The sequence below is a fragment of the Aplidium turbinatum genome, chromosome 11 (assembly GCF_918807975.1).
Source record: "Aplidium turbinatum chromosome 11, kaAplTurb1.1, whole genome shotgun sequence".
NCBI lineage: Eukaryota > Metazoa > Chordata > Ascidiacea > Aplousobranchia > Polyclinidae > Aplidium > Aplidium turbinatum.
Window position 1 is genome coordinate 22850699 of NC_137482.1, and position 11298 is coordinate 22861996.

General features: G+C 38.5%; 1 protein-coding gene across 1 annotated transcript in view; it reads left to right on the plus strand.

The window, feature by feature from the left end:
• Positions 1-10933, plus strand: part of LOC145779712 (uncharacterized) — a 31551-nt gene extending 20618 nt beyond the window's left edge. The window contains exons 11-14 of the mRNA XM_082591349.1: positions 5821-5943; positions 7237-7421; positions 8458-8559; positions 8985-10933. Coding sequence (XP_082447475.1) covers positions 5821-5943; positions 7237-7421; positions 8458-8559; positions 8985-9141 — 567 coding nt within the window. The 3' untranslated portion in view covers positions 9142-10933. The remainder of the gene's footprint in view (positions 1-5820; positions 5944-7236; positions 7422-8457; positions 8560-8984) is intronic.
• Positions 10934-11298: the final 365 nt, after the last annotated feature.

The following is an 11298-nucleotide window of genomic DNA, read 5'->3' on the forward strand; positions in this document are numbered from 1 at the left end:
GAATATTGATTTCATATTACAGTGAAGTTATAGCCAATGTTTTTTCATTAACATCATTACTGTACCAAGATATTCTAAGTTCATGATGAAGCAACTACTGAAATCGCAGGCACTGAACCAAAATAACTCATATACGTAATAACTTCAAACTCAATCCTTGCCAGAAAATACAGACAACATCATCAATACTGTCTAGTGCAGGGATGGCGAACCACTGACCCGCGGGTCACGAAGTGACCCATCACAGATTTTAAGTGACCCACTTGTCTTTTTTAAATAACGAAATTTAAACAAATATTTCAGCAAAGAATAAATGTTTCACTAAATATTTGTAATAAGACCCCACCCTATTTTAATCTAGTACCGTACCGAATTGCCATATAGCAGTCTGACACAACTTAAGTTGTGGTAATGTTTTACAGCGATTTGTTGGAAGAAGTACAACTTTTTTTAGCTGAAAAAAATCAAAAATATCCAGAGTTAAGCGAAAGTACGTGGATGAATGATTTACATTTTTTCGCTGATTTCACAATGCATTACAATAAGTTAAATACTGAATTGCAAGGCTGTGGAAATATTGTATTATCCATGTTTGGGCACATTAAAGCATTTGAGAAGAAACTCGTTATTTTTTCTGTAGACCTTGAACAAGGTCAACTGAAATATTTTCCTCAGTTTTTGAACCACTTTACCAGCACCAATTTAACTTATGAACAAAAGCAAACTGCACTCAACAAGTATGTTTTACTGACGAAAGAGGCCAAAAATGTAATGTCAGATAGATTTACCCAGTTCCGAAAGCTAGATACTACATTGCAGTTCATTCTTTTCCCGCATGCACTTCAATTTGAAAATCTTGAATTATTATCAAACTTTGAATGGTTTCGTCTTTACAATTTCGAAATGGAAATGATGGACTTTCAAGAAAGTGCAGTTTGGAAAACAAAATTTGTAGACTTAAATCATCTCCTACAAAAAATTGAAATGAAAACGGATATGGATGGTTGTGACTTTCCTGCTGTTGAAAACCATGCTGAAAATATAATTCTTACAGAGTGGAACTCCTTGCAAAATTCGTTTGAAACTATGAAAAGATTTGCGGTAGCTCTGCGTTGTTTGGTTCTTCATATTCGTGCGAATCTTTATTTTCTCACATGAATTTTTATACAATCAAGCCAGGGATATCTATAACTACGGGATTGGAAACTATGTGGAACTCAAAACCATTTTATACACCAGTAGGGTCACTTTTCTTTGGGCGCTGCTTTGATAAATAATCACATAAATTGACCTCAAAGGGCAGCAAGTAGTAGGTTAACAAACAACCAAAAGTGTAACAATCAATTCACATGCAGTAAATTGTAAGGACTACGCTTGCCTGGTTTGTTTATTTGTTTGTATTCCATTAGTGCAGTCATGATGTATTTTGTTTGGTGCTTAAAAAATTTCCAGAATGGCTATTGGTTTAAGTTCTGATGACATCGTAAACGGATTGGTTTCGTACTGGATTGGTCTGTGAACAAATTGATGATACAACAGCATATTTCACTGATTGCTGAACACTCCTCGTTTACTTCTGATCCGATTTGCAGTAACCAAAATGCTAAAGAACAACAGTAGGCGGTTTTTGGACTAGTTGCATTCTTTCATTTTTTGGATTCATCATTTTTTTTTCTAGCAGCGTAAATGTACTTTTATAATCAATTAAGCTTTAATGTGAGTGTAAATTTTGTATTATTATTGTAAAATCGAATTTTGTATATCTTTTAGTCGATATTTTATTTTGTTAATCTTTCTGTAGTCGTAGTAATGTGATGACCCTACTGATGTATAGCACTGGATAGAGTTTCCAATCCCGTAGTTATAGATATCCCTGAATCAAGCACACGGAATCGTCTCAGCTCAGATATGAGTGCTACATGTGTGAAGTTAAACTACGGATTACCAACCAAGGATAATAAGACTTGCCGAGAAGATGCAGCAGCAAGTTTCGCATTAACATGTAATTAAATGTATGACCCACTTTTGCTTTTTCAAGAATTAAGGTCTCTTTTGTGACCCATGCACTAAAAAAGGTTCGCCATCCCTGGTCTAGTGTCTACATTGCCTGATATCAACTGCATGAATTGGATGCCAAAGCAACATAACATTAACACTTGCCTATATATTATTTTGATCATTGATTACTATAATATGTACTGTGTCATATATGGTAAATAGCTGAGCATATCAACCCTAGGACTGGCAAAGACAAACAGCAGTTAATACAAAAAATAATTTTTATGTATACCGTATAGAAAACATTTCAACTGTAGTGTAGCCCACAAGTTCAGTTCACAAAAACATGAAATCAAACACTGGAAAATTCACAGATACTAAAACGAAGCTTAACATTCTCTACAAATTGCAACAATAGTTTCCAAAATTGAAGATGGCACAGTTTACATTCATAGGAAAATCTTAATGTATTTCATACAAAATATTAGGCTACACTATAACAAATATACAAAGTTTTTAAACTGGTAAGATGTTGAAAACTCATAGTAGCCTAAGATTGATTTTGCAGGTATATACTGAATGGAAGCTTAACATTCTGCCCAAATTGCAATACACCAAATACAAAAGTTCCAAAACTGATGACACTACATTTAACATTTAAAGAAAAAATGGTAATGTATTTCATACAAAATGCAACACTATAAACAAATTCCTAAAGTAGAAAGATTTTGAAAACTCATGGTAAGATTGATTTTCCCAATAACTGGACATTTTTGCCCAAATATTTTTACAAATAAATACAATAGTAGAATATAGAGAAAGAAGCAAAACACCTCATAAGATTACCAGTAGGCTACCCAGCAAGGTTTCAAAATTCCACCAATGAAGAAATGTAGTGTATATCCTAGTGAACATCAGTAATAAGCTTACCGGTACCTCTGCTTGCTAATTGCATTTTCTTACATTTACATTTTGCAGATATGTACTGAATCAAAGCTTAACATTCTGCCCAAATTGCAATATACTGTACCAAATACAAAAGTTCCAAATTTGATGACACTACATTTAACATTTAAAGAAAAATGTTAATGTATTTCATACAAAATGCAACATTATAAACAAATTTCTAAACTAGAAAGATTTTGAAAACTCATGGTAAGATTGATTTTCCCAATAACTGGACATTTTTGCCCAAATATAATTTTAGAAATAGCTACATTAGTAAGACATAAAGTAAAAAGCAAAAACCATTTAAGGTTATTAGTAGGTTATTAGTAGGCTACCTAGCAAGCTTACAAATCTCACCTGTGAAGAAATACAGCCTACGTACATGCTGGTGAATATCAGTACTATTAAGCTTAACTTTGCTTGCCAATTATGTTCTTTTGCACTTTACTTTTTGCAGGTGTTGAATTGAAACTTATCATTCTGCCCAAATTGCAATACGTATCACATGCAACAACTTTCAAAACAGATGAAAATGCATTTTACATAATTGATTGGAAATATTAATGTATATATCTCATAAATTATAACAATTACGTAAACTTTCTAAACTGGAAAAATGTCAAAACATCACGATAAGATTGATTTGTCCAAATAAGTGCAGATTTTTGCCCAAATTCGCGGCGTTTTTTTTTCAGCGGGGGAGCGACCGCCCCCCCTGCCCCCCCATCTCCTACGGCTATGGTTGTGATGCATGCCACGCGGAGCGATAAAGCGTTATTTGTTTCCTTTCGTTATTGATGAGTGGTTTGTATCAGGGTTGCCATGTAATCCTGGATGATTTTGGACAGTATTAATCTCAAATTTTGACATTTTAAGACAAATAATATAATAAAACAAATGTTTGTTCATGATCCGGTATTTCATTGATGTCGCAGGAAACTAAACTTTGGCACAAGTGAGTGTCTGAATGATTTGCTAACCGCCGGACACAGCATATGAAAGTAGGCCGCTCTATCGTTTTGTGTCCGAATTTTAGGCCACCTGACAACCTTGGATAGTGTGGTGGACATTGCTCAGCTGCTGCCTCTGACTTGAGATCATGAACGATTATCATGATTGTGACGTTTCTTGGAGACGAAGCCGTGGACTGAAAAGGAAATAAGGAATACCGAAGAACTTATGAACTTGCTTGGGGTGAATGAAAATGTTGTTAAGTTGGCGAATGGAGTGAGGTGGTCCGGGCATGTTCTGAGAAGGGATGAAGATGATGTTTTGAAAAGAGTGCTGGAGTTGCAAGTGGAGGGTCATAGAAAACAAGGAAGACCCAAGAAAACGTGGAAAAGGCAAGTTGAGGAAGAAAGCAGCAAGGTGGGCTTGACAAGAGAGAACGCGTTAGACAGGTTGATGTGGAGGCAGGGTGTGAAGGCGATTGCGGCACTTGGAGTTGAATGTTCCCCGCCACCCTCGGTGACGGGGACATCACCGGATTATAACTGGGCTACTACTACTCAAACTATAAACCTATACTGGCGATTTTGGCTACTAACAGATCGGCCTCTGCCCTCTAGTCAAATTTGAAGCTGTATGTTGGCATGGCCTGTATATAAATGTTACCATGATAAAAAAAATATTAAAGCGTTCGGAAATGTTTCCTTTCTCATCTTATTGATGTTACGTGTCTGTAGTATCATCTCAGCATAAGTGTTTCTATATTAAGAAGCAAGTAAGCAATAAGCATGTGAAATTCAAAATAGTTGTAATAAGCTCGTCTTAGTCAAACTGTGCCGTGCCAAACTGATCATAACGGTTTCCGCTGCCAGATTGCTGCATTTTTTCAGATTAAAACTTGTCTAGAACGTGTTAAAATATATTCACACGTCTTTCACGCTTGCTGTCCAACTCATAAGCCAGGTTTCATATTCCTGTGCTGTATTCTTATCTGATCAAATAAAGTCTAAGCCGCTACCACCGCAGCGAACCCGCAGCATCAGGCTACAACAGGTCGTTCGTATCTACATTGTGAAGTAAGCAACGATCATGCTGCTAAAAACGAAACTCAATCTATTTCATAGTCAAATAATGTTACGAAAATAACAGCTAATTTCCCCACACTGTTCTTATTTTTATGAAACTCGGTTGTTGCGTTTAATTCTGTAAACAGCCTTGTCCTTGAATCTATTCCATACCCTCATGTAGAGAGCTTGCAAGTGCCACTTACAAGCTCGCCCGTCCAGTAATCCTCTACTGGCTTTGTTGCTGGTCTATGAATATTGATGCTCTAGCTTTGTAGTGCGATATGCAGCAGCGGCACTGACCACTGCTGCAATGATAAAGCGGCAACTTGCAAATTCCCTAGCCGTCGACTACGTTGTTAAGATATCAATAGTAGTTTCAAGCGTTGGGCATTGGCAGGCCGAAGATTAATCAGCGCATAACCTTGCCTGTAATCCGTGTCGTCGTTTTAATGTTATCAGACGCAGAAAAGCACAGGTTAAGATTTCATGCCACGAACATTAGCTTTTAGTCAAAGACAATCTGATTGCAATTTTGCTTGTGTAGAAAAACAATTCAATTTTTTTTATCGTAGCTTTCTAAATCTACCAATTGCTGCAAACGATTAGCGAATGACTTTCAGTCTCTCTGCTTTGTACGCTATTGTATTGACGTTTAATTTTTTTTCATAAATGCTAACTGTATGGTAGGGATATTATTATACTTTCTCAATTTCACATTAGCGAATGAAAATGTATTTTAACTGCTGTATATGACACTGAAATATTAAACAACAGAAAATAATTGGGCTTACGTAAAAGCTTTCAAGGTTGTCTGTGTAATCTCTTCATTCAAAAGGCCGATGTTTATGTTTTTGTTCAGATCAAAGTCTGGGACGTTCGCCACTGCACCTTGCAGCTGACCCTGACTGGTCACACTTCAGCGATCTTCGCCTTGGACGCTGATGATGACGTTACAAGGATATTTTCAGGATCAGCAGACCGAGTAAGTACCAATGCTATGGTAAGAAATGCTGTTACATCTATTCAATGTGTAATAACATTGTGTTGGTGAAACATGGTGCAATTTGTTCGCAACGGCCGACTCTGCATTCTTTTAACAAAGCAAACAGTTTTCACGATCTGCTGGTAATAGATTTATGCAAAAGGCTAGGTTTATCAGCTTTTGCAATTTCTCTACTTTTCTCTGTCTATTTTGTTTGTCTGTTACAATATACCATCTCACAACATACTGATTCTCATGCAGCAAACGTCGCCGTTTTGAGATCATTTCAACGTCCAGCGATGTTGAAGCGTTGTAAAAATGATATCTTTGCAGTTTGTGATCTTTCATTTGAGAGTGACGAGGCTTCTTTCTATTCAAACAAGTGAAATCTGTTCATTTTACATTAATATCACTGTAAAAATGCTTTTGCATGATCTGTCCTTAATAGTTCCTCTACCGCATTGTTTTACCTTCTCGTTTAATATTTTCGTCTTTTAAAAGTTACTTTTAATCAATCTGTTTTTCCTACATCGGTTTTAATGTAAAAAGAGTGGTTTTCCTGTCTGGGTTGTCGTCGCCAACATCCTGTTTCTTATTTTGAAACTAGCAAGCGGCTGATGCCCGTATGTGGTGCTTGAGGTCCGACAATCTCGCAGTGGTTCACGCTAAAGGATGTTTGTTGTTTGGATATGAGGCTAGTGATGAAAACCACCCTTTACATGTTGATAACATATGTTAAAACAACGTCCATTCAGTTTATCACTTTATTGCTTATTGCTTTATGATGTGACGGCAAAACCATGTGAAAAGCCAAGTTTTGATAGTTGCTTCACAAGCTTCCTGTGCAGTTCAAGCTAGTTTTCTTTTATCACTTCTTGCGGACATTCAGACAGAGAAACTATCGAGCGATAAGCATTTTTTTAAATTCCTACACCGCATTGAGTAATCCATCGCTGAGCTGCTTATGATTTTACCACAATCACCATTTGATGAGTAGCCGCTTTTCAGGAAACAATTAGCTGCGATTATCAACAATGCGATTGTTTTGTATTGTAAACGCTGTAGCATTTTTACCCGATAATTATGCTATTGTTTTCCAGTCCGGATAATATGACCCCACGACACCATTTGTTATCTGAGTTTAGATGGTGGATAAACAGTAAAACGCAGTTGAACTCTTCAAACTCAGCAGCCTTGGCGTTGCGTTTTCCGTCGTCTCCTGTCATGGGTATCCAATCCATGTCAAACACCGTCGATGCAAAGTAAAACGTCGACTTTGGTGGTTCGTTGCAGACGATCCGAGTGTGGAGCACAAGCGATGGAAGTTGCATGAAGGTGTTGTGGACGGGTGAGTCGACCTCGATCATGGCCGTGAGCTACAGCAAAGGTTTCCTGGCCTGCACTTCAGGTGGCCATGTCTCTGTGTGGGATCCGACCACAGGAACACGAGTACGCTCCTTCAAAGCGCACAAGGAAAGGTGAGAGACCGAGTGAGTGTGACGCAAGCGTGACATCACCATCGCCACACAGCCATCTCATTGAATTGCTGTCAGATACCTCGGCTCAAACATATTCAAGCATTCAGCAGCGACATCCTGTGCATTGCAGGCAAATATCTCGTCGCCGTGTAGCGCTTTCCGCGATAAACACGTGACTCAGTAGCGTAGCCAGGAATTTTGAAAGGGGGGTGGGGTTGACGACCCAGCGGCGGGCGGTCTGGGGGTCTCCCCCAAAAATTTTTAAAAAATTACTTTGAATTTGGTGCATTCTGAGAGCATTTTCAACAAAAATGTGGGTACGCATATTTCTGTAAAATGGTGCTGTCCGGTGGCATAGCAAAAGGTTAAGATCATGTTTTCTTCGGCACTTTTCGGAAATAAAGCTAAGTCTCTATGTTTTCTTGTTGCTAATTCCTTGCTGAGATGTTTGGTATTGGCAAAACTCGCTCTTTTAATGCAATTTTGTTTAAAATTGGGTAATTTTTTTAGACTGAAAGCATCATTCTCAATATCGTGACGTCACACGCGTGCCAAAGGGGGGTTGTAACCCCCACCCCCCCCCCCCCTTGGCTACGCCACTGCGTGACTGTCTTGCATTATCATTTTGTTTTTGTCAGCGTGTAACTTCGACTAAAAATGTGGCACCAGGTACAATAAGCGATGTACGAGCACGTCAATGAACGAAAAAGATGCAGAAACTATAAATGGTTCAAAACGTGTCCAATAGTTGTGTAGTTCGCGTCTGTGGCTGACAGTAGTCTGTAGCTACGCTTTTAACTCAATGTAAAACAAAACTGCGACCTCACTAATTCTGAAACTCAAATCGTCTATGAAGGGAGCTGTGTCGCTTTTCTTCTGTCTTACGTTGCAACAACGCGCACAAACGATGGATATTCGACATGCATTGAGATGTGATATGTGAGATAGTGTGGTGTATCTTTGTAGCGACTTATTGTGGAAACTGGTTGAGATTCTGGCGTTAATGTTACTGATTGGTTAATTTGCTTCATACAAGGATTGAAACCGTGAACATGAGACTTGATGACTCGCCAGCGACATCTGGCGTGATAATGACCGGCGGGAAAGACGGCCGATTGAAATACTGGGACATGTATAGGTAAGTTTTCAAAGGCAAATGAGTTCTTGAGCTACATACAACTGTCTATTGTGTTAATTATTTCCATCGCGTGTTTGTATTAAGGCTGCGGAGCTGAAACTCGTGACTATTATCACTTGCAATGCTCCAGTAAGGTTTGCTTTCCTACCTTTTAGCCTTAACCTGAATCATTTTGATTCTTTAATACTTAACCTGAATCAGCGCCCAGGAGCATGGTTTGCTCTGGGGGTGTGTTGTTGTTGTATTCAAACACCCAAAAAAAACTCCGTTACTGTGTAGTCTCACCCTACTCAAAATATCTATTTATCTTCAATCTTCATACACCGGTAGTGTTTGTTATTTGTACAGTTGTAAAAATTTTGTCGGTCGTTTCTGACAATAACATAGATTACATTGCAAACTGAAGACACACTTGTTGTCTGCAGCAAAGACGGCACAGTGCACAAACTTGATGAACACAAAGGACAGATCAACGCCCTCTGTGCCGATGCCATTCGCATTGTGACAGCGTCGTACGACAAATCCATCATCATATGGGACTTCCGTGACCAGCTTTATTCTTCCAGGGTTTCCACTCGATAAATCACTTTCATCACCTGGCCTCATCACCTGGCGAACTCCGCTACTTCGTAATATGGTGTGACTTCTTTGATGGTACCCGGTCATTTGGTCGACAGGACGTTTGGTCGACAGACATTTTGTCGACAGACGTTTGGTCGACAGGACGTTTGGTCGACAGGACGTTAGGTCGACAGAACGATTTATTTTAGGGTTAGGGTTAGTTGACTAACCATAACCCTAATCTAACCCTGACTCTAACCCTAACCCTAACCCAAAAATGAATCGTTCTGTCGACCTAACGTCCTGTCGACCAAATGTCTTGTCGACCAAACGTCCTGTCGACCAAATGTCTGTCGACCAAACGACTGTGCACCTTCTTTGATGGCGCATTGGTCTGTAGTTGCCTCGTACTGATCATCAAGATATTTTGTTCTGATTTGATTCATATTAATGCAAAGCACTGTATGACCATATCAAGTGGATATTCGTTAGTGCATGAAAGGAAGTAAAAGTTAGCGTCTCGTATTCTCTTTTTACCTTTAAACCGATCAACTGATGTAAAAATGTCATATTTGAGTCATGGTTTACCTAACTGTGTCGTGTTATTGCTACGTCTGAGTGAATATCAAGTGAACTATATTTTGTTACGTACTATTGAGATGTCTATAATCTTGGATTGTTACCCTGGTTCTCAAAATAATTCGCACACCTTTTGGATTGGTGCTGGGTTTTTTTTTTCGGTCATTGACCGATTTTTTAGCAAAGTGCCCGAAAAAAATATACTCAATTCGGTCAAAATGTCCGAAAAAATATATAGTCAATTCGGTCAAAATATCCCTTTCAAGATAAAACACGACAACGTCTCTCAGCGAAACTTAATGCTGTAGCTAGCCAGGAAGTGCAAATTTTGGTTTGTATCAGCTACTTGAAAGGAAATATTTTCATCAGAAAAAATGACCGAAATAAATAAAAAATGACCGAATTTTTTCAAGTCATTTCGGACAAATGACCGAAAAGTATCAGCGAAAAAAAAACCCATTGGTGGTCTTGAGTTGAATTTTTCTTGATGCGGAAAGTAATTCAAATTCTGACCTGGTTTTCCATAGCGACTTCACAACTTGTGTTATCCTAGAATATGAGCAGCTGTAGTGTAGTCCGGGAACATCGTGAATCTGGGGTGGTAAAAGGATAGACCCTCGGCCCCAGAGGCTCACTCAACGACGACGACGAGCAGCTTAACTTTTGGGATTTATTCAAACGCTTAGTCTTCTTGAATCATCTTATGTTGTGCGCTAATTTTGTAATTAGGAGGATATAGTCTGTGTCTTGCACTGTATTTATTCCGGCATCATGTAGGCTTCTATTGATTGAAAGTAAATGTAATTTCGTTGTAGAGTCAGTTGTAATTTCCCCACAGCCATTTTCAATTGCACTACAGCCATGATCCACCAAAAGTAATATACCTTTTGGAAAATTTAATCTGGTTTTGTGTCAAATCAGCAAAACGGAGCCGTTTCCCTTCAGCCATCAAACATGCACTTCTGAGACTATCATTGAAATAGTGTTGGGACAGTATATTTTTGTTTCAATTTTCACTCTTCCTGGGTTTTTCGTCGTTAGTGTTTTGGTTATATTTTCAGCTTTACTGTGCCTTCGCGTATCGCCATCACTGTACGGTAATGACATGTACTGTTTTTTAGAATTATTTCTTCAAACGCCATAAAATCGTGTTCCACATCAAGCTTTGATAAACTAGTGAGCGATTTGCAATGTTGCCTATTAGTTCGATGCATTGTTGAGTAATAAAGATACTATCAAATGAAGCTGCGTTGTACATGTCCATTGTCCATACGGTTGCCGAGGACATTCATGAGATGCTGTCTCGGCTAACCTTACTTAGTTGCGCATCTGTACACCTCGAAAAAAGTGGTGACCAACCGGGCAGAGTTGCCATATTGGCGCTTTTAATGCCAAATTGGTGAAATTTGACGTTTTTCCCTTGACTTGAAAGCTTTTGGAATTTTTTGAAATTTATGTCCGGCAACTCTGTCACTGGGCGAGCGAAGCTAACGCGAAATGTTGCTGTGTACAGTATTGGTAATTCTTTCGAATTGCTTACAATTTTTTCTTATATAAGCCTCATAGTTGCATTATTTTTAAAGCACTCAATGAAATAAG